The sequence below is a fragment of the Gossypium hirsutum genome, chromosome A03, assembly GCF_007990345.1.
Source record: "Gossypium hirsutum isolate 1008001.06 chromosome A03, Gossypium_hirsutum_v2.1, whole genome shotgun sequence".
NCBI lineage: Eukaryota > Viridiplantae > Streptophyta > Magnoliopsida > Malvales > Malvaceae > Gossypium > Gossypium hirsutum.
This window is the reverse complement of record NC_053426.1, coordinates 23,371,139-23,396,032: the sequence shown is the minus strand read 5'-3', so window position 1 is coordinate 23,396,032 and position 24,894 is coordinate 23,371,139. Positions and strand designations below refer to the sequence as shown.

Below are 24,894 nucleotides of genomic sequence, written 5' to 3'. Positions count from 1 at the left end.
GAGGGAAAAACTGAGTTTCGGACTGGTCGATCCGTTTCAACGTTTTGACGATCGAGGTAAGTTCGTATGTATTAAGCATTGTTAAATTTATGCTTTTAATGCTTGATATTGTATAAATTGTCTATACGTGATTATTGTTATGATTAACGACTTATCGGCTAAAATGGCACTTAGTGTGCGGTTCGAAATAGCTTCGGCTAAAAGTGGCACTTGGTGTGCAATTTGAGATAGCTTTGGCTATATATATATAAATGACACTTAGTCTGCAAAGTATCAAGGATGGCACTTAGTGTGCGAAACATCCAAAATAGCACTTAGCGTGCAAGGTATTGAGTATGGTACATAGTGTGCGAGACATCGAAGATGCAACGACATTATGTATATGTATGAATTGGTAAGGATCGGTACAGATATGTACAGAAACTCAACTTAATATGAAATCCATGAATGGTAAGTCCATGAGCATTGTGAAATGATTTTGTGTTAATTTGGTGAATAATGATATATGTTTATAAATGTATGGATTTCTAATTGAAAGAAAGGAAGGTGTGGTAGATTTAGTTATTACCATTTTCTTACTAAAATAGTTTTGGACAGCAGTAGTCCGATTTTGAAAATACACCAAAAATAGTAGAAAGTGAATTAGAGATTGAATAAAATATGGAATTGAATCTTATTGAGTCTAGTTTCTTATAAAAGAAATGGTGTAAGCAAAATAATTTCATATTATGAGATATTTGAAGTTGTGTGAGACAGAGTTAGAACGATTTCGAAATCCCCTACTTTGATTTGAGAAAATCATTACAAATTGTAAAAAAAATATTTATAAGTTATAATTTATATTCCTATAATTCTTAATGAGTTTATTTTCAATAAAAATAGACGGGAACATTATCTGAGTCCCGTACTATGAGATAATTAATTTTTAGTGAAGAAAGGTCGAAGCTGTCGGGCTGCGAAACAAGGGTGATTTTAAAGAATAAACTGAACTTATTGACTAAACCAAAAATTCTTAAAATTTTATGGTAAGAATATATGTGAGTCTAGTTTCAAGGAAAATTAGCGGAACTTAATTTGGAGTTCCATAGCTTCAGATATAAAAAAATTAGTGACTATAACTTGAGAAAACAACTTGACCTGAACATAAGTAAAAATGCAAATATAGTTGTATTACCTTGAAAAGCAAGTTAATAAATTGCTTATTATTTTCATATGAAATTACTAAGTTTTATAGCTTACTCCCCTTCATTTTCATCTCTTATAGGTTTATTTAGCTAGCTCGGGTTGGAGATCGCCGGAGATTCAATCATACTATCAAGCTACCATTTTGGGTATAAGTATTCAAATACTTAAGTCTATGGCATGTATAGGGGCTTTATCTTTTGTAATTATGTCATTACTAATGTGGCCAAATGTGTTGGCCTATAATGGTTATAGTTCAATTTGTGTATAGCCATGAATGGTGGCTTATGTTGATTATATGATTATGCATGTGCCTATGTCATAGAGATGAGGCTTGTGATTGTGTGTATGTAATGAGTTATATTATTGGTGGTGAATACTTGATGGTTTAATTGAGATGAGATGATTTTTGATAACTAAGGCTTAAATGTATGATATGGGAGTAATCTTATAAACTTTGATGCATGAGAATTAGTAAATTTGAGCTTGACTAAGCATGCTTTTTTAAGTATGTAAAATATGATATGAGGTTACCATGATCTTCTATTGTTTATGGATGATTGAATGTTCAAATGTGCCATGTTAATGGTCAATACAAGAAAGCATGTGAATTTGTTATTGAGGGTGGCAATTGGCTTGGAAAATAGCCTAAAAATTGTCCACACGGGCTGTGATACAACCATGTGTCTCAACTGTGTGAGGGACATGACCTACAGGCACGGGCGTGTGCCTTTGCCGTGTGCCCTTATTTTTGTGATGACGTCATAAACAGAGAGTTACATGGGCTGAGGACACAGGCGTGTCCTGAGCCACACGGGAGTGTGACCCTGTTTCATGATGAAATTTTCTAAGTTTTCTAAAAGTTTCCAAAGTTCTCGGTTTAGTCCCGAACCACCCTCGATGTATGTTTTGGGCCTCGTAGGCCCGTAAAAGGGATGTTATGCATGTGTATGAAAATTTTTAATTTGGATGAAATTTTATGGCCTGGTTTTGTATGAATGTTTTGATGTAAGTCCGGTAATGCCTCGAAACCTGTTCTGTAATAGCCCGATTTAGGGCCTAGTCGGAACAGTGGTCTCGGGACCACAAATCCAAAGTGAAAATTTTTTTTATTATTTTTATGAGGTTATAGTATGATTTTATTAGTGCATGAAAAATTTGGTGAGCTAATTTTAAGGTTTTCTAGCCCAATTTCGAAAAAAAAAACTAAAACGCATAAAAGGCAAAAGTTGTATTTTAGTACCTAAGTGAGTTAAATAGCTAAAGAACTTAAATTGAGGGCTTTTAAAGGGCAATTTCACCCTTTTTATTAGTGTTGGCCGGCCATGTGAAAGATTTTAAGCAAATGGTCAAAGTATTAGGTGGATGATGTCATGATTTGGTAATAAAATAATGCCTAAAAGCCTAGCTATCATTTCTTTCTTCTCCATATCTTTTATCCACCGAAAATATCAACAAAAATGGAGTTTTTAAGGCTGAAAACTTTCAGCAACTTAAAGCCCTCACAAGTAAGTGATCTCCACACCCTTTGTTGATGATTTTTGCATTTTTGAGACCCTCGAAGCATGAGCTTTCAAATGAGGGTGATATCTTAAAAAATGGTCAAGAGTATAGGGTTTTTCCATGGATGTATTTGTGATGTTTATTGAGTTTTTATGGAAGAATATGAGTCCTATTTGTGTCATGAACAACTTTGGTGAAGGAGTTTTCATGGAAAACACCTAAAGGGGCTATTTTGCATAAGTTGTAAAATAGTTAGTAAGCATGTGAAATAGTGAGAATTTGAAGTTTCTATAAGAGTAAAAATAGTTCAGTTAGGCCTAAGATACAAAGAAATTCGATGGAAATCGATTTTCGAGCATAGGGGCAAAATGGTCATTTTGTCAAAGTCTAGGGGCAAAATGGTCATTTCACCAAAGATGTGAATTTATAATTGTCTAATTGTAATTAGTGACTAAATAAGTGTATATTGCTATTATAGATCAAGATTTACCAAATTCGAACCTAGATCGGGGGAAGGCCAAGCAAACCGACTAAACCGAATAGCCAAGTACTTTTTGTAAACCGAGGTAAGTTGTATGTAAATGATACAACTACACTGTTAATACTTGTATTAATATCGCCATTGAATTGATATTGAATGAGTTGTTAAGTTATGAATTAAGAATGTCTAGAAATATTTGAGATAATAGAAATATCCCGTTGAAACATTAGGATACGAACTGGATATTCGTGCCAAGGCATTGGGTGATTTGTGCGCCAGTGTAAGACATGTCTACGACATGCTTCAGCCATATTATGGGAGCCAGTGTAAGACCATGTCTGTGACATGGCATCGGCATCCAGACGAGGGCTAGTGTAAGACATGTCTCGGATATGCATCAGCCATACTATGATAGCCAGTGTAAGACCATGTCTGAGACATAGCATCGGCACAGAAATGAGTGCCAGTGTAAGACATGTCTGGGACATGCATCGGCCTTGACAGAGATAGCCAGTGTAAGACGTGTCTAGGACACGCATCGACTAAGAGTTGTGCTAGTGTAAGACATGTCTGGGACATGCATCAGCACGCGTATATGAAAGCCAGTGTAAGACCATGTTTGGGACATGGCATCGATAATATATCCAATGTTGAAGGTTCATAAAATATCCAGTAGTATTCCAAACGTTTCAATGATGAGAGTTATAGATAAACTTTGATAAAGAAAGAATAATCATGTTGTGAGTGGTACAGGTACCTATATAGTAAGCATGAGTAACGAGCTTAATTTAGAGAATGTGACTCGAGTAGATGATAATAAGTAAGTTAAATTATGTTTACCTTTGAGCTATAAGTATGATGACTAATGGTGAGATTGTTGTTGTATATTTATTTATATGCAACTTACTAAGCTTTATGCTTACCCTCTTTCTTTTCCCTCTTCTTTCAGTGTTATCAAGCTAGCTTAAGGATCCCTTAAAGTCAGAGATATCGATCACACTATCATCCGCAATACTTGGTATAGTTTGATTTATATTTTTAAAAGTACGTGTATAGGGCTAGACTAGGATGTTGTATTAAGAGAATGATTCATGTATTTTGGCTTAAGTCAAAGGCCCTTCATTTTGTAATCAAGCCTGGAATAATGGCTATTATTCATTTTGATGAATGCATATAATTTTCTTTCTATAGATGAATTAGTGTCCATTGCGATGTGATTTATATATTGGAATGATCTTGTGTAGGTTATGCAAAATGGGTGACAAAAAGGGCTTGGGAAATAGCCTAGTTTGTCTATACGGGTAAGACACACGGACGTGTATCTAGGTCGTGTGTGACACACGGTTCACACCCATGGGCATGTGTTATGGCCGTGCGTCCCTTGCACTTAAATTTTTAAAGTCATTCTAGCACACGGGTAGGCCACACGGGTGTGTGTCCATACCGTGTCATAAAGTCAGTACGCATGCTAGTAGTACACGGGAAAGAGACACGGCCATGTGTCTCGGCCATGTGAAGGACACGGTTATAGGGCACGGGTGTGCACTTGGACTGTGTGGTTTTGGCAGAATGCCCAGGTTTTTAGACACGGGTTCGGGACACGGGCGTGTCCCTAGCACACGGTCGTGTGCTCTATACCCACACGGGCGTGTGGAGCTTCGTTGCATGAAATTTTTCTAAGTTCTTCATGAGTTCTCGATTAGGTTCTGAACCACCCCGGATAAACGTTTTGGGCTTGTAAGCCCATGTTAGGGGTAGATTGTTGGTGAAAAGAAAAGTTTTAAATTATTTGAGATTTCACGGCCTAGTTTTGTTTAGTTAGTTGAGTTTAAGTCAGGTAGCACCTCGAACCCCATCCTAGCGTCGGATACGGGCGAGAGGTGTTACATGTTCCGACGTTAGATACGGGTGAGGGGTGTTACAAATAAAAATTGAAAAGAAAGATAATGTAGCAAGTCATTTTATTGGAAGACTGAGCAAGTCATTTTCCATGATAAAAAGTTAGTGTAAAACCATCAATTATTAAAACCCAAACGTTAAACCTAGCCATGTTTAAACTCGAAAAATCATTGACAGAGGAGTGACATTTGCAAAATGGCTGCGACTGCAGAGATCGATGGTGACGGCACGGTGACACAGTAGAGGGGTTAGTCGAGGGCGATGCAGCAGGTAGTCCGGTCGGCATCTTCGGCGGCAAATGGGTTGGGAATTTGATTTAGGGAAAATTTAGGGATTAAGGGAGAAGAGAGCGAATTGGGGAAATTTTGTTAAGGGGAAAAAGAAAAGTTATCAGGGAGCACTTGGGATAAATTGGAAAAAACTAAAACGACATAGTTTTGGTATTAAAAAAATGACGATCGAGGCGATTCTTCAAAAGTGCCGCTAATGATGTTCTATTGCGGCGTTTATAACAAAGTGTCCCTAATTGCACTAAACCCACACCTTGAAACGACAACATTTAAATTCAATTAAATTTTTTTCTGGTGTTTTTTAAAAAGCGCCGCTAAAGCTAATCTATTGCAGCGTTTATTTGCTAGCGTCGCTAACTCCACTTAAAGCATTAAAACAATGCCATTTTCATTCAATTAATTTTTTTGTGGCGTTTTTTCAAAAGAGCCGCTAATGATGTTCTATTGCAGTGTTTATAACATAGCGCCACTAATTCCACTAAACCCACAACTAAAACAACATTTCCATTCAATTAAAAAAAATTCTGCAACATTTTTCAAAAAGCGCCGCTAATTCTTATCTATTGCGGCTTTTATTAGCTAGCGCCGCTAATTCCACAAAGCATTAAAACAACAACGTTTCCATTCAATTAAAAATATTTTTGTGGCATTTTTTAAATAGAGCCGCTAATTCTTATCTATTGCAGCGTTTATTAGCTAGCGCTGCTAATTCCACAAAGCATTAAAACAGCGTCGTTTTCATTCAATTAAATTTTTTTGCGACTTTTTACAAAAAGTGCCGCTAATGCTAATCTATTTCGATGTTTATAATCTAGCGCCGCTAATTCCACTAAACCCGCACTTAAAACGACGTCGTTTCCATTCAATTGAAATTTTGTTGTGGCGTTTTAGTTGAAAACGCCGCTAATACCTTTGATAGTAATAAATTTTTATAGTTTAATTTTTTCATAAATTCCTTTAAATTAAGTTTGTTTTGTTTGAAATAATATATTTAATTTGTAAAATTTTATAATTGTGTATGAAAATAATTTTAAAAAATGAAACCAAACTTCCTTGCGAAGAGTTTGTATCCACGAGTTTAATTTTTCGTGCAGCTGATAGAATTTATCCAAATTGATTTTGATAAATTTTAACTTCTCAAATTTTATCCTTAAACCCTAAAGCCTGAACTTTAAACTTTAAACCCTAAATTTTAAATCATAAATCCTCAACCTTAAACCCTAAACCCCTACTTCCTAAATCTTTAGCCATAAACCATATATATATTATAAGGTACAGAAGTATTTAAAAAAGAATCTTATTGCTTACTTAAACCCTAAAATAATTTGATTTTTTGTCATTCTTATCAAAATTAATTACCCTTAAACCCTAATATCCTAACCCCTAAAATCATAAACACTAAAACCCTAACTATAAAATACTAAATCCCAAATCTTAAACCCTAAACCATAAATTTTAAAACACAAAATCATAAACCCAAAATAATAAATATTAAACCCTAAATCGTAAAACCCTAAACTATAGACTATAAACATTAAATTCTAAATCCTAAACACTAAAATAAAATGATTTTTTTTGAGGTCACTAATGCTTGATCTTTTGCGGCGCTTTTATCATAAACGCCGCTAATGCTTGATCTTTTGCCGCGTTTTTCTAATAAATGCCGCTAATGCTTGACCTTTGCATCGTTTTTTTTCATAAACGCCGCTAATGCTTGACCTTTTGCGGCATTTTTATCGTAAACGCCGCTAATTCTTGACCTTTTGCGGTGTTTTTATCATAAATGCCACTATAGCTTTAACCTTTTGCAGCGTTTACCTATTAGCGCCACTAATGTATAACTTTTGCTGCATTTTTGGTCCAAACGCCACTAAAAACGTCGTTAAAAACCAATTTTGCTGTAATGACTCCACTCTTCCAGGCCCGTATCCAACGCCGTACTCCACTCATCTCGGTCCGTATCCATAGCCCTACTCCACTCCTCCCGACTCCAATTCATCGATGGCGTTTGAGACATATGACTTTTTGTCTATGTTTCGCACACCTCCACATGCGGGTGAAGAGAACGTTGATCTCCGCAATTACCCGCAACGTGAGTCGAGCTCCACAAAAATATACCCCTAGAACCACACCACCAAACTATCAATTTTAAAGGGTTTTGTAATTTAAATAACTTCATATTTATATAACGACTTTTTTGCCATTTAAGTTATTAATTTTATGGTTTTTTTTTGCAATTAAAATAGTCAAACTTTGTATTTATGTAATGACTTTTTTACCATTTTAGTTATTAATTTTATTGCAATTTAAATAGTCGACTTTGTATTTATGTAATGACTTTTCGCTATTTCACTTATTAATTTTAGGAGTTTTTTGCAATTTAAATAACAAACTTTGTATTATTTACATAAAAACATTATTTAATTCAATAAAAATATAAACGCAACAAGCTTTAGACTAACTTTATAATTTAAAATAGATTAATTGCAAAAAATTTTAGACAAATTTAGCATTTTCAATCCTCTCTACATGTAGTGAACAACATCTCAATTTCTACCCAATCTCGACGATTGTCCAATATAGTAGTTTTAGAGCGGGCATTTACTGTGATTATGATCGGCTAATCTCCATATGCCACACAGCTTCTCGTCGAATTTCTCCCTAGTGTCTATTTTTTTATGGATTCTAGATGATTGCGGACGAACTTTCAAATTCCTACACAACCCTTTGTCTGGGACAAGCTCGAAAGTCGCCGGAGGCACCTCTCATGTAGACAGGTCAGGAAGCACGGGGAACTCGTTCGCCCGTGCACACAACGTGCGTTTAAGGGTGTACACTTTATCGATAAATTGTTCAACATTGAGTTAGACTTTAGCACAAGCTGCCACGACATGTGCACATGGATAATGAAGTGTCTAGAACCTCCTATAGTCGCAACGTTTATTTCGAAGATCAACTCCGTAGGACCTAGGTGGTATACCGGGTCGATGAATGATAGTATCTGTAACTCAAAATGTTTCATTATGTTGTGAATATACTTCTACATTCATCGACCTCACCATCTTTCAGTTTGCAACCATTGCATTCCTGACATATTCAACAAACACGTGCCCCGCTTCCATCTAGTTGACTTGGTACTACCCCATTCTTGACATCAAGGTAGCCAACCTATAGAATGTAGTCGACAAGACAGATGAAATCGAAAGATGTTGTGTTTTCAACAACACGGAGTTAACCCCCTTCGCCAAACTAGTGGTCGTATAACTATAACTGAAGCCCTCGTCGAAACTTTGTGCCCATTGCCATGGCTCCATGGTACCCAATCATTGTCAGAGAGATGTGTTTGTGTGAACCTCCATGTCACTCTCAAGTCGAGTCATCCTTTGTCAGAAAATGTGTGGCTCTAGCTCATACGCTGTGTACGTATTAAGAAAAATATAAGTTACAGTCTCGTTGTAACATCCCGAAATAAGGCCTAGTCGGAATAGTGGTTTCGGACCACAAATTCGATGTTGAAATATTTTTTTTATGATATTATGAGGCCTAGAAAATGAAAATATGCATGTGTTAAAGTTTCATGAGGAAATTCTATGAGTACAATATTCAATTGGGAAATAAGGACTAAATTGAATAAATTGCAAAACTTGGATTCTAGAAGCAATTTGCATGAAATTGCTTTAGATTATTAATTATAAGGTCTTAAAGAGCAATTTTTCTAATTTCTAAGTTTTTGGACAAAAATGGGCATGTATGGAGAAACTTGAAAGTTTAGTATTGAGGGGCATTTTGGTCATTTGGTATATTAATGAAATAAAATGGGAAAATAAGCCAAAAATCATCCCATTCTCTCCATGTTGCCGCCAAAAATTAGGGTTTTCCATAGATAGGGTTTTTAAGCTTTCCAAGCTCAATAGTAAGTGCTCCTTAGCCCCGTTTTTAATGTTCTTGGTATTTTTAAAATCCCGGTAACTTACTCTCTTCATTTCTACCCATATTTCATGCTAGGATTCATGTTTAGAAATTTACCCATGCATGAGATACTTGTATTTTGATGTTTTGTGGAGGAATATAAGAGCTTAAAGGATGATAAACAACTTTTACCAAGTGGTTTTTCATGGAAATGGCTTAAAGGACTAGATTGAAAAAGTTGTAAAAAGTGGGTAGAAAGATGTGAAATAAAGGAAAATATGGGCTGCCATAAGAATGAAAAATATTTGGCTAGGCTTGGGTAACCAAGAAATTTCATGCATTTCAATATACGAGCCTAGGAACTAAATTGTAAATAATGTGAAAGGTTAGGGGAAAAATGGTCATTTTGTTCGAGGGTGAAATTTAGGCCCGAAAAGAATAATGTGAGATATTGATGATTTATTTTTATTGTTATAGACCCGAAAAAAAAATTTCAGAGGTCGACCGGGGAAAACGGAAGGTTTTGAAATAACTGAAACGCGAAACCAAAACGAATACCAGGTAAGTTCGAATAACTCAAAGTAAACTCCTAATATGCCTAGATATATGAACTCCTAATATGCCTAGGTATATGTCTTATGAATGTATCATGATTGTATATAATGATGGCATGAAAATCCATGAAATGTGTTAATAACAATGATAAGATGATAAATGTCTCGGTTAGAGTTAAAAAGGGAAATTTGATGGATAAACCATAGCCTACATGACTTAAGATCCTGCATGTGTTACAAAAAAGAATTTAGCTCGGACGGGTAATCCATTGATCTCAAATATACAAAGAATCTAGCCCGGACGGGTGTTCCTTGAGTGATCGAACCTCCCGAAGAATATGTGTGCACTAAGGGTGTTTGTCGCTATAAGGGATTTAGCCTGGATTGGTAATCCCACTGTAAGATGTGAGGATCACGAGAGTACGTACTTGAGAAGATCACTCTTATGACTTGACAGTAAATGGATAATCCATCAAGATTTTCGAGGTACTCAACGGGATTAACATGAGATATAGAAATGAAAATATTAGATGATAAGCTCATCTAAGATAAATTACATGATAAATTGTTATTGACTAACTTGATGTTTGAGTGCATGTAATAGGAGGATATCCTATATTTATTGGATGGGTTGTCTAACATGGTTGTATGCTAATTACTTGGTAAGTTTACTTTCCAATTATTTGGGCTTACTAAGCATGTAAATGCTTACCCCTCTTTTTTCCTGTCTTACAGAGCTTGAGGACTCATAGAGATTGGAAGACGGTTGGAGAATCAACACACTATCATCTTGCCCAAATTTGGTATATAGATACTTTTATTTTGTTCAATGGCATGTATAGGGCTTTTGTTTATTTTGTCATATATGTCATTTGGTTTGCCAATATGAAGGCTTATAAAGGTGTTCATATTCACTTGTATAAGGCCATAGGATATGGCTAATCTTGATGTAGGTTATGACATACAAATTGTGCATGGTTTTGTTCAAATGTTCTTGTGATGATTGAAATTGATGTACCACAATTAGACATATGCAATATGACCAAATCACATGGGGTGGTTAGGCCACAATTTGGCAATGAGTTAAGTTAATGAGCCAAGCTTAATTGAGTTGCAAGTCATAGAAATCATGAATATAAAGGGGATGACCTAGCATTTATAAAACCGATGAGAAGAGGTTTACATGCAATGAGATATATCAAGGTCATTTAAGAGTATAATCAGACCATGTTAAGGGTTATTGAAAACTATAAGTGGGTATGACTATTAGAGGATGACCAAAGGCTTGGAAAATAGCCCAACAAGGTTTACACGGGTAGACACACGAGCATATGTCTAGGCCGTGTATGACACACAGATACCCCCATAGGCATGGGGTATGGCCGTGTGTCCCCTGCATCTAAAATTTTTAAGTCAGAATGCATGGTAGTAAACATACGAGTAGATACACGGCCGTGTGTCTCAATCGTGTGGAGGACACGGCCCAGCACACGGGCGTGTGCCTTGGCCGTGTGCCCTTAAATGCAAGTTGACGTAATAAACAGAATGCTCGAGTTTTTGGACACGGGCGACCACACGGGTGTATGCATTGTCTCCACACGAGCGTGTGAGACTTAACCTAAAAATTTTTCTTAAGTTCTTGGTTTAGTCCCGGACCATTCCCATTGTATGTTTTGGGCCTCGTAGGCCCACAGTAGGGACATTAATATGTTGTTTGATGGGTTTTAAATTGGAACAAAATTTTATAACCCGTATTTTCAGAAAATGTCTGAGTATGTGTCTGGTAATGCCTCATACCTGGTCCCGGTCTTGGGTACAGGTAAGGGGTGTTACACTCGCCCTAAAACATTAGATTTTATATTGAAAGGATAAGGTTATTTTTTACCCATTCCCACAACTTGTCTCCGCTAGTCTGCATTCTTATAGTCTCGGTGGAAGTTAGTCGCGATATGTTGGATGTAGTAAACGGATCTCCATGGCATACCGGAACGTCTAATGGTGGCAATTAATCCTTTCCCTCTATCGGAGATAGTGTAAATATTATAGTTACTAATAACATACCTCCGTAGGTTTGTAAGGAAGAATTCCCATGACTTTATGTTCTTCTTATCTACTATGGAAAATGCTATCGGGAGTACGTTCTTGTTCCCGTAATAAGCAACCGCAAGCAGTACGATCTGTGTATATTTACCGTATAGCCATATCCCATCTACTTGCACAAATGGCTTGCAGTGGGGAAATGCACGCATGCATGGATCAAACGTCCAGAACATCTGTTGGAAAATTCTTTTCCTGGTTGTAGTTGGTGATTTGGGACGTAATAAGGTTGTGTCTGCAACTTAATGATAATCCTCGACACGTACTCCTGCATAGCGACTATCCATCCCTATAACTCATTATATGATGCATCAAAATCTCCGTACAGTTGCTCCATTGCCATCTGTTTAGCTATCCATGTCTTCCGGTATGATACTCGATACTGAAATCGTGCCTACATTTCGGCAATCAGTACCAAAACTCTAATGGTCGGCATGCCTTTCACCATTGGCATGATGCACGTACAGATAGTTTTGGAATCAAGTTTTAGATCTTCTATCATACGTGTTGAAGTGAATGTGTGAGGCCCAACAAATTTTCGTATCTCTCACATCTGCGACTTCTGGATAAATGCAGCTCATATTCGTCAATTGCAGCTTTCCGTCGACATCCAACACTCCTCAATATATAATGTCGGTTTAGACACGGCAACTTTGTAGTCTACTGATATATTCATGCTACACTGTTTAATGGAAAATACGCACTCTTTCTTACTTTCGAATCTTTGGCCCATAAACAACTCCTCAGGATCGAAATCTACAGCCAGCCAGTGAGCAGGTAGTATTTTAGGGTACTCTAGGAACTCAGCCACGCGTGATGCATTGGGGTCTATCCATGACATGTGTGCCCTAGGATTATTGTGTATACAATACGATAAATCTGGTTCCTGACTGAAGACGCGTTAATGTTTCCATCGTCATTCACGCATTTGTCATCAATATCATCCAGGACCTCTTCCACGTCGGGATCACTATCACTATTGACCTCGTGATCAGAAGGATCACTACTATGGTATACATCATCACCAACCACATCAGTCTCTAGGGCAGCATTAAGATCAATGTTGATCCCGCTTATAGTTGACTGACTATCAATATACATTTTCAGAACCACCATACATGGCTCTTGAGCTCCATGTTCTTCACCTAATGGAGTAGGATCTTCAGTTGGCTCCACACAAGCTAACTCAACAAATAACTGAATCGGTGCATTTTGGTTGCTCCAAGTCCCACAATAAAGAGCGACTATTGTCTCCACATCTTCATCGTCTACAAGTTCCATTTCGATGAATTTTATGGGATTCGTCAAAACTGGAAACTTGTAGAAAAGTTTCGAAATCCTTATCCCACAATGTCTATCAATTTTTGCACTAATTATTTCCTTTATATCATCAAACGAGATATTTCTATTAAATCTCATTGCTACTTGTTTGCAACATTCAAATATACATCCCACGGTTGTTGACAAAATTTCTCCATCGAAATAAACACATAAGAAAAACTGATTTTCCATCTTCAATACTAGATCTGTTAAAAAAAATCAAAATTCTCAAAACAGTTTCAAATAGCAAAAAAGTTACATTAAATTTTTAATGCAAAATTTTTCATTCAGAAGCTAACAAAATTAATAACCTAACAAAATAACTTTCAAATAACAAAATTACTAACAAAACTATCTATTCCATTTAAAAAGAAATAAACTAAAATACCTTATCCTTCTTTTTGTTTTCTTTCCTATCTTTCTTTCTACTCCCTATCTTCTTACGTCTGTTCTGCTAAATTTTTTGGATATCTTTTGCTCATTTGATTTTCAGTTGAGTATAAATAAGAGAAAAATTAAGCATTGGTGCTGCCTATCAGGTAGGAGTCATCAGTGGCGCCTACCACACAAGCACCACCTATCCCATGCCACTTTTGTATGTATACATGGGTCCTGTACTGAACCCGAAAAAAATAATACAAGTGGTGGCACCTATGAGAAGGGCACCACCAATAAAAAAATAATTTAAAAAAACAAAAAAAATATATATATATTATAAAAAAATGTGGTGGTGCCTATGAGAAAGGCTCTACCCAAAAAACATACCATTTTCATAATTAATCCCATTACAACCCATTTCATAAATTAATTTTATTTTATATTATTTATGTAAATTAACCCTCAATTTGTCTTGTTTACCTAATAAAAATAAGCTCCGTTATTTTTCTTACTTTAGATCTTGTTAATAATAATTGAAATAAAAATTATATTAAAGAGATCATTTTCGATTAGATTTGCAAATTACTCAAGTTAATTACTAAGATACTTAAATTAACCTCTTCAACTACCCAACTCAACAATGACCTTGGGAGATCAAAACCATGTATTATTTTATATTTTAAAAACTGGATTTGTAAATAGTGAAAATTAAAAATAATAAGTGAAAAACAATATATTCAAAAAAAAATTATGTCAAAAAAATTTATTCTAAGAAATAGAGTTTTATGTTTATTAAAAAGTTTAAACGAAAATTAAATTTTTTTTCAAATTTAAGATAATTGATTTTTTTAACAATTTTATTAGAGGTTCTATTCGTTTTTTTACACAATGGTTAGAATTACTCAGTCTCTCGCTAACTTATAATTAAGAGGATAATGCATGCACTCGAACCTACATCCTCCTGCATTGACAACAACATCCATGCCAATCGAGTAAAACTCAATCGGCTAAGAGAATTGATTTTAAATATACAAAAATATTAATATTTATTTCTAATTTAAATAAAGTATTAAATATTGATTAGGATGTGAGTTCAACAATTATATTAATATTATAATGAATAACGTGTAAAGTGTCTACTTATTATAACATTTTTTAAAAATATTTTAATAATTTACTGATCATATTTCATTCTCCAATTATGTAGATTATACATGTTAAATTTTACATAAGTTCAAATTTTTTTAACTATTTGTTTTATGTATAAAAAGAACTTTAATTCGTTAAATATATATTAATATAGACAATATTTTAAATCAATATATTGAATTAATTCAAAATTTTACATGCATAATAAATATAAATATTTTAATAAATTCAATGGTTCAATTGTTAAAATACTAAAAATATAAAAAATTACGAAATAATATAATACCACTTAAATTTTACATTGATTAAATTTATCCACCTATATATATTATTCCTAAATTAAAAGAAATACTGAATATCCATGAAAGGACCAGCAACTATATCATTATTAAAATAAATGAATTATTAAGTGTTGATAATTTTATCATGCGACATCAATTTTTTTTTAAATATTGTGCTATCATACTTTATAAACAAAATAATGGGATTCTCCATTTAAAAAGAAATATTCATGAATTCTTATGATTGGGTTGCTATATTTTGACCTCACTTTCAAGACAATTCACATTTGTATATGCATAAAACCTTAATGGTAATGATTAACTTGAATAATTGTTCCTCAACAATCATGTCTTTCATTATTTTCACTCAAGTCCCAATTTTTATTTATTTATCCATATTTATAAAATATTTTTATTTAATTTTCAGCAATTATATATGGAGTTTTTATTGTAACTTTTAAGCATAAAATATTTTGTATTATTTAATTAAGTTATGTTTTAATGGTAAATCTATGAAAAATTTTAGTTCACAAATCTTATTATGTTTAAATTATAAGGATTTGATTTACGAGTAAGTTTATGGAAACTTTGAGTTCACAAATTTTATTGTGTATAAATCTTTGAGTTCCAAATATATTTAGGTTCTTTCAGTGTGGTTGTAATTGTGATAAAAGTTTTCAGAACTAGATCAGTGTTTAAATTAGTCAAATCGGTTAAGACGTTAGTTTGATTAAATAAATCACTAAAATTTTATAAAAATAAAAATATTAAAAATAAAAAAAATTCGTTCAACCACTATTCAATCATTTTTTTTAGTTTGATTCAACTGATCCGTATCAATTCGTGAGTTAATCGATTTGATGCCTCCCTCTAAATCGGTACCCAAACTATTTTCAATATAATCCGATTCAAATATCCGTAGATATGATGGTAATATATTACAATGGAAAATCATAGTAAATTAAGTTCAATTTTTAATTATTGAAGTAAAACATTTGGTACATTTTTCAAAATAGACTTTACTTTATTTTTTGCCAAAACTCCTCCTTTTAGTGTATATTTTTATTTCAATTTTCTCTAATATTAAATAAAATTTAAAATTTGGACAAATAGCTCCATCTTTAATTTTAAAACTTAAGAACATAATGAAAAACTCTTTGACTTGCACTTGAAAAATAATTTTGTTCTAATTATTGTTACAATAAAATCGAACTAGACAAATTAAATGAAAAACAAAAAAAGGAGCAAAACAGAAGAGAGTTAATACACAATATTTGTTAACGCAATGTGGATTCACTAAACCTATTCAGCAGAACCTCACTCAATGCTCAGTGAATGATTTTATTCAACAAACCCAAAAAAGTAATTGCAACCCCAACACTAACCTCAATTGTTATAAATCATTCAACCAAATACCTTACAATATAATCAATAAACATCTTCGAATAATACCTAAAAAGAAAGATCACAAATTTACTCGATAAAATACTAAAAATACTATAAAAAAACTACTTTCAAAGTGAGCCATATTGCTGCCTAAATATCTACCTTAATTTAGTACTTTGTTGTTGTGGGTTTTATATAAATGATAATACTCTAAAATGACGTGTTTTTATATATTAATCATGTGTTTATTTTGAGCTTGAGCCTACTAATTTGAGCTATTTATGTTTTTTTATCTTTTAGGGACTAAATTGGAGGCGAAAAGTAAATTCAAGGGAAAAAGCGTCAATTTGGAGATTAAATGGGTCAATATGCAACGTGGGACAAATATGGTGCCAAAAGTGCGAACATGGAAGGTACAAGGACTTAAAAGCAAATAGAAGAGATTTTATTTTGGAAGACTATTTTATTTTATTCTATTAGGATAATTAATATTAAGATAATTATTAGGATTATTCAAATTTAGGATTTTATTTTAATTATCTTTGTTTATCTTTAATTAAATGTATTTATCTTTTTAGAATTTAAGTTCAATTAGACTATCTCCCTAGCACTATAAATAGGAGGTGAAGTGACTCTATTTGGGGGCATCTTTTTCTGTAAACACTCTCCCCCAAAAGTCTTTTGTTCTTTCATATTTCTTTTCAATAAAATTTCTTTTCAATAAAATTTCTTTTTCCATATTTTTATTTATTTGCTTTCCCTCCATTATCATGAGCCACTAAAAAACTCTTCTAGCCAAAAGTTGTCAATATTTCCCCAAAAAGGGTTCTTGAGGCCTAGAATCCGTACTTAGCCTTCTCGCCAAGTATTCATCGTTTCTCCGCACTACGGGCTGACGCTTCTGTCCATGGCCCTTAAGAAGTAAGCTTTTCAGCATATGCAAAGGCGGCCGCTTTGTATGTTTTGGAAGGACTGCATAGTCGGTTCGTTAACTTACTGTGTCAGAGGTTGGCGAGCCAAATAGACAAAATGGCGTGGGATTCGCCATTGAGAAGCGTTGATCTAGCATAGATTACTGGCTAGAGTCAGGTTCCCTAAAAATCGTAAATCTAATCTTTGGAGCTGGTGGTCATAGGCGTCCTCTTCCACTATAACTGGCTTACTTGAGTAGAGAAGGATCATCCAAAAGCCAAGGATTGACCCCAAGGCGGAATGAGACAACCGGAGGCTGGAACTTTCCCATAAGAATTTCTTTTCTCTTAAAACTCTCTTTATTATTTTTATTATTTTCGTAATCATAATTTCAGTAAACTTTAAATTCTGTTTTTATTTTATTTTCACTTCCAAAATCAATTCTTAAATTTTGTTTTTTATTTTTTTTCCAGGAACGCAGGTTTTCTTGGGCACGATTTTGCCCAGGATTTCGAGAGACAAGCATTCGTATAATCCGGTCCCTGAGGATTCGACCCTACTTCCCCTTTACTATTTCTTTTTCATTATTTTACAGGGAATAGGATATTTTTGGTGCTCTCAACGACCGCATCAATAAATTATATAAATTTGTTTTTTTTCTCATGGGTAGTGTTCATTGGGGATCATTACAAATTTCAAAGTCAAACTTGATTACATAACTGAGTTTTCAAGCCTCAATTCTTAATCTTTCAAAGCTTAGCAGCCACCTTATTTTTAAGGTATGCGATCAATTTAAATTTACCTACCCTGTAAGTTACCTCTACTTTCTGCCTTATCGGATGTTACTTAGTGCTTCATTGTCCATTCCATATTTGTACCCATCTTACTTTATCTTTGTTCGAGTGTGAATGCAATTTAAATAGGTAATTTTAGCTTCATTAAAGTAGTAGTAAGAAATTTAATGAGATAAAGGCAACTATTTTTGGGTAGGGGAATGAGAAAACCCTTGGTCTTAACTGTTTCACAGCTTTCTTCTTCAAATCTGCATTGGGTATAGTGGGGCTTGATTTTCTTGAGGTTGTTAAGTATTTTTTTTTGCATTCTTCACTCTCTTGGCTACGTTTAATACTACATCAATTTCCTTGGTTCCCAAGTGTGATAATCTTAGCTATGTAAAGGATTTTCAGCCTTTTTCTTATTGCAGTGTAGTTTATAAGTGCATAACCAAGATTTTGGTTAATAGAATGACTCTTTTTTCTACCTGCTTTGATTTCTAATAGTTAGAGTGCCTTTGTTAGAGGGCGTAGTATCACTGATAATACCATGTTGGCTTATGAGCTAATACGAGGATATTGTAGAAGACATATTTCTCCTAGATGTGCCTTGAAGGTTGATCTTCAAAAGACATTTGATTCTTTGCACTGGGGATTTTTGCTTTCAGTACTTAGAGCTCAATGGTTCCCAAAAAATTTCTTGAAGTGGATTAAAGTTTGTTTAACTACTCATCAATTCTCTGTCTTCTTTAATGGAAGCCTTGTAGGGTTCTTTCAAGGGAGGAAAAGTATTAGGCAGGCAGATCCTCTCTCTCATTACCTCTTTGTGCTTAAAATGGATGCATTATCTGGGTTATTGGATGTTGTTGCCATAAATGCTCTCTTTAAGTATCATTCTAAGCGCCTTTAAGTGTGGTTGACTTATCTAATGTTTGCCGATGATCTTCTTATTTTTTCTAAGGGTACTGCTGATTTGGTGGTTGGTGTTTATTATGTTCTTTAATAGTTTTACTTACTTTATGGGTTGTAACTCAATGCCTCCAAAAGTGAATTGTTTGTTGCTAGGGTGCCTCAAAATGAGTTGGCTCTCATGACTGCTTGCACAGGGTTTAAAGTTGGTAGGGTACCAGTAAGGTACCTTAGTGTTCTTCTTGTTTCTCGAAAGCTGTCTCGATCTAACTGTGTTGCTTTAACCAATAGGATTCTAGACAAGATTCAACGGTGGTCTACTAAGTACTTGAGTTATGATGGTAGATTGTAACTCATTAAGGCTGTGATATTTAGTGTACAAGCCTATTGGAGCCGTCAATATCTAATGCCTAAGTGTGTTCTTAAGAAGGTTTATCAATATTGTCTTAGTTTCTTTTGGAAATGGAAGGTTGGCTCGGGTCAAGGGGCTTGTATATGTCGGAAGGAGATTTGTTTACCTAAATCTGAGTGGGGCTTGGGATTAAAAAATGTGGTAGAATGGAATCAAGCTTTTATTTTGCAGTTTATTCGTGCCTTGCTTGCAGAAGAGGGGTTTCTTTAGATCGCATGGGTTAGTGAATATATGTTAAAGGGTAGGAGTTTTCTGGATGTGGCTCATACTTCAATGAGTAGCTGGAATTGGCGAAGGATGCTTAAGTTGAAGCCTTTGGTTGCTGTCACTTCTCTACAATTTGCTAATGCTAAAGTGAGTACTTCTCGATTGTAGGAGGCAATTAGAACTCGTGATATGAAGGTCGAATAATACCGTTTTCTATGGTTCCCTTTACATATTCCCAAGCATTTTCTTATTGCTTAGATGGTCATTCTTAATAAACTCCCAGCCCGAGATCTTTTACTTGCTTTTGGGATTTCGGTTGATACTTGTTGTTGTTTTTGTATGGATGTTGTAGAGAGACATGATCACATTTTGTTTGAATGCATTTTTTCAAGGAAGGTGTGGTAGTCAGTTTTGCATTTTTGCTCCATTCATAGAGTTGTCGAAATTTAAAGGCAAGAGTTAGCTTGGGCAATATTGAAACTTAAAGGAAAGTCATTTCTTGTTGCTATACTCAAGCTTGCGTGGAGTGCATATTTTTATGTGATATGGAGATAGAGGAACAAAAGGTATTTTGGTGCATCTTTCTTGACTGAAGATGTTGTCCTGGTGCAAATTGAAGAAATTGTGCGGGCTCGCTTAGGAGGAAGATTAATCAATAGAACTTATCCGGTTAATGCTTCACTTTGTGCTTCTTGGGGTATCCCTGGTTAATTTGTTTATATAACTTAAAGTTACTGTGCAATGTTTTTTGTTCTTTTGTAGTAGTTTAATTGTATTCTTAGATTAATGGATTTCATCATTCATCCAAAAAAAATTTAAATAAACTTTTCAAAAGGCTTAATAACGTGATTTAGTTTTGAAAGATATAATTGGGGTTGTGTGGACTTGTGATGGTTCTCTTGGGGAACAAGACTTCCTGCTGTTGCATCTCTCATACAAATCTTTGCCACGCATTTTGAAGTTTTGCATCTCTTAAACCTTATTTCTAAGTTAGCATTAATAAGATGTAATGGTGAGTCCATCAGAGGCCTCCAAAACTCAATGTTACAATTCAAAACATCTTCAGTTAAAGTTCTTATTTTGAAGTTTTTAGTAATGCTTTGGTCCTGGGAAATGCTTTAATATTAGCTTTCATATATTAAGAATGAATTGGATGGTTCAAGTTACAATTATAACTCTCCAATGTTCTTACAAGAACTCTCTAGATGACCGTGGTGTCATGACTAGACAATCTAATAATATTGTTGCCTGATGATCTTGAAACATCTATACATTCGTCAAGATCGAAATCACATGCTATCAACACCTATTCATTATCATCATCCAAATACTTGATTTCGAAAGTATCCACCTCTAGCTTTAGCTTATTGGTTACTTCCTCTTTCAGTTCCACAACACTACAACTTAAGGAGATTTAAAATTTGCAATAGTTTTATTTGAGATTAAACATATCTTGAATATTTTTATTAAAATATAGTAACTTATAATTTTATATATGTTATTTTAATAAATAATATTTAAGACTTTACTCTAGTTTGGCTTACTTGTTATATATGTCATTTATTTGAACTAGATTAAATTAAAGATTTACAGAGTTTTTAGTAAAATAAAACCCATAAAAAATAAATAACTTTGCAATGAGAAAAAATATTTATACTTTTAAATTGTGCTAATATTTTCTCTATAACTTTAAATTCATTTTACAAACCTTGTGATTATATTGAAGAACATGCTATCACGTTTCCACTTATTATATATATAAAGTGTTTTTAATTTCATAACAAAATATACATTTCTCGCCATGTTCTATTTAATGAGCACATCTTTGCCTTTGTGGCTACAACTGGACCTCAATCAACTTCTACTTCAAATGAGTTTCAGTCTCCACCTTTATACAGAGGCGATTCTTAGGGGGGCTGGCATGGGCCCCAGCCCCCTTAAAATGAAAAATTTTTATTTAGGCCCTATAAATTTTTTAAAATTTTAAATTAGTAAAGGTAAAACTGCACTTTGGCCCCCTAAAATTATAAAAATTCGATTTAATACTTTAAAAATTATAAAGATATAGAATATAAAAAAATTTAAAATTTCATTCGGCCTCCTTAAAAAATTATTCTGGCTTCGCCCTTGCCTCTTCAAGTGGTGTCATCATCTCGGTAGGCTCCTCTTCAAATCCAAATTGGTACCTTACCTTTGTTGTCTCTTCACTCTTCCACTGCAACACCTATGGTTACATCATCAGGCTTTTCCAGGAATTCTCTTGTTGATGCTTTCTCATCAATTGTAGCACCTGCTTCGAGTTTGGACAACCCTCATGAACCTCAAAGTAATGAACAAACTATGAATATTCACCCAATGATCACTCGAGGCAAGGCTGGTATTCACAAACCTAAGCTATATCTCACTACACTCCAAGTTCAAGAGACAATAGACATACAAGCAACTCTTGCTGATCCAAATTTGAGGGAAGTCGTCCTAGCTGAGCATGATGCTCTCTTGACCAACAATACATGGAATCTAGTTGAGATGCCACCCAAGTGCAAGCTAATTGGATGTAAATGGCTCTTCACAGTGAAAAAGAATCCGGATGAAACTATGGCCAAATTGAAAACTAGACTTGTGGGTATAGGTATTTCTCAAATACTAGGACATGACTATCATGATCCTTACAACCCAATTGTGAAGTTTTCAACAGTCAATGTCTTCCTCTCACTTGCTACCAACTATGGATAGAACCTTCGGCAAATAAATATCAAAGAATGCATTCTTGGAAGGTGAAATATTCGAGGATGTATATGATATGATTCTTCAACTGCCTTGATCTTGTTGTTGGGATTCTTCCTTTTCTTTAGTAATATTATCAGCTTTATTATCCATCATTTAAAGTTCAAATATATTATTGTTAAATAGTTTGTTATTCCTCTATGTATATATAGGTTGGTATTGTTTGACAAGTGGGATATGAATAAAAACCTTCTTCTCTAAATTACATTTTTTGACAAGTGGGATATGAATAAAAACCTTCTTCTCTAAATTACTTTCTATTTTTCTCGTCCTATATGGTATTAGTTGCCTATCTCAAACAAGGTTAGGTTTCGATTCCGATGGCTATTGACAATTCCCTTTCCAACCCTCTTGACCCCAACAATCCCCTCACCATAGTCACAATTCAGAACTCTATCAAATTTAACTCTACCAATTATCTTTCCTAGAAAACCCAAATTGAATCCATCCTCATAGGCTATGACCTCTTCAAATTCATTGATGGCACACATCTCTGTCCACAAAAAAAATCACTACCAATAACACAACCTCCATCAGTTCAACATATCAAACATGGCTACGACAAGGTAAACTCTAGTTTGGTGCATTAGTTGGCACCATCTCCCAAAACCTTGTACCTCTAGTCTTACGGTGCACAACCTCAGCTAAAACTTGGACAGTCCTCGCCAACACTTATGCTCATCCATCTTGTGGTCATATCAAACAAATCAAAGATAATCTAAAAAACATTTCCAAAGGCTCCCAAACTATCATCGACTATGCAAGCTATTAAAATCAAAGCTGATGAGCTTGCTACTCTTGGTAAACTGTTAGATGCAGAGGATCTTATTGAAAAAGTCCTAGAAGGTCTTGATGACACTTTTCAACCAGTTATCGATGCTGTCAATAGTTGCAATACTGCTATCACCTTTGATGAGTTACATGAGAAACTGATTAATAGAAAGCTCACTTTACACAACTCCTCTTCAAGTGTATCAGTCACCGTCTACTTAACTCATATTCAACACTCCAATTAGCGGTTTCACCTATCTTCTATGCCATCTGCATCTCAATAGTACAATAAACCTATGCGTTTTTTTAGGCAAATGTTAGTGGTGCCGAACTCAGGGGCATCTTGTGACTCAATGCTCTCTCTTTCGTCAACAATTCCCGAATGCAGCTGCACTTCCACGTCAGGTCAATTCATCTACATCTCGTATGCCTCCACCATGGCAACCTCAAGCTCATGTAGCTACCTCTAATTCCTCATCTTCTGATCCCTGGCTATTAGACAGTGGTGCTACACACCATATTACAACCGATCTCTAAAATTTGTTTGTTCACAATCCTTACACTGGCTCGAATGAAGTAATGATTGGTGATGGCTCTAGCGTTGCTATTACTCACTCTGGTTCTACCATTCTTCCCATTCCTTTTCACTCATTTACTTTACCTAATATCCTATGTGCTCTTAATATGAAACGCAATTTAATTTCTGTGTCTCAATTTTGCAAATCGAACAATGCTTAGAATTCTTGCCTTCTTCTTACCTTGATCTTGTTGTTGGGATTCTTCATTTGCTTTAGTAATATTATCAGCTTTATTGTCCATCATTTAAAGTTTAAATATATTATTGTTAAGTAGTTTGTTATTCCTCTATGTATATATAGGTTGATATTGTTTGACAAGTGGGATATGAATAAAAACCTTCTTCTCTAAATTACTTTATGTTTCTCTCATTCTATAATATATATGATCCAACCTCTATGTTTCGAGCAACACTAGGTGGATGGGACTCCTCTTGTTTGCAAACTCAACAAACCTATCTATGGTCTGAGACAAGCACCTCGAAATTGGTTTTTCAAGCTTCAACAATTCCTTTAAAACCTTGGCTTTGTCTCCTCCAAAGCTGATTCATCCCTATTCATTCTTCGACATGGGTCGGATGTCACCTATATTATAGTTTATGTTGATGATGCATTGCTCACTGGAAGCTCACACAATGATGATAAAATTCATCCAACTCATTTGACAGAATGTTTGGTTACTCATTTAACAGTTAGTGATAACGATAGCTATGGTTTAATTTGTTTAATTGAAATATACTAATGCTAAAATATAAACACTGTTTCTCAATTATTTTTCACTATAAATAAAAGTAAAGTTGATTCAGTTGGACCAAAAAGTAATCATTATCTAAGTCAATCAGTTGAAGATCACCTATCGGTTGCCGCATTGCCTTTACTCTATTGAACAGAGCCCTGTAACCAATGCTCCTACCCAACAATCGAATCACCAACGTGTTGGCCATATTACTGTCAATTTGTTCATGCACTTTCTCAGAAAAATTGATTGATGGTTATCGACCCTCATAAGATATTTTGTAGTCCACCTCTTGTAACACAATATCCACTTCCTCAAATTGGTTTTCGGCCTTATGTCTGTCCTTTGTCCTCATTAACATATCCTTGTATAAAGTTTTCTACTTT

General features: G+C 34.5%; 2 protein-coding genes across 2 annotated transcripts; both read left to right on the top strand.

The window, feature by feature from the left end:
- The first annotated feature begins 18,664 nt into the window (after positions 1-18,664).
- Positions 18,665-19,024, top strand: LOC107887816 (uncharacterized). The gene has a single exon (XM_016812041.1). It carries the CDS (start codon positions 18,665-18,667, stop codon positions 19,022-19,024), a length of 360 nt encoding a protein of 119 aa, XP_016667530.1.
- Positions 19,025-21,868: 2,844 nt separating this feature from the next.
- On the top strand, positions 21,869-22,375 carry LOC107887817 (uncharacterized mitochondrial protein AtMg00820-like). The gene has a single exon (XM_016812042.1). The coding sequence runs from the start codon at positions 21,869-21,871 to the stop codon at positions 22,373-22,375; it is 507 nt and encodes a 168-aa protein (XP_016667531.1).
- The last annotated feature ends 2,519 nt before the right edge of the window (positions 22,376-24,894 follow it).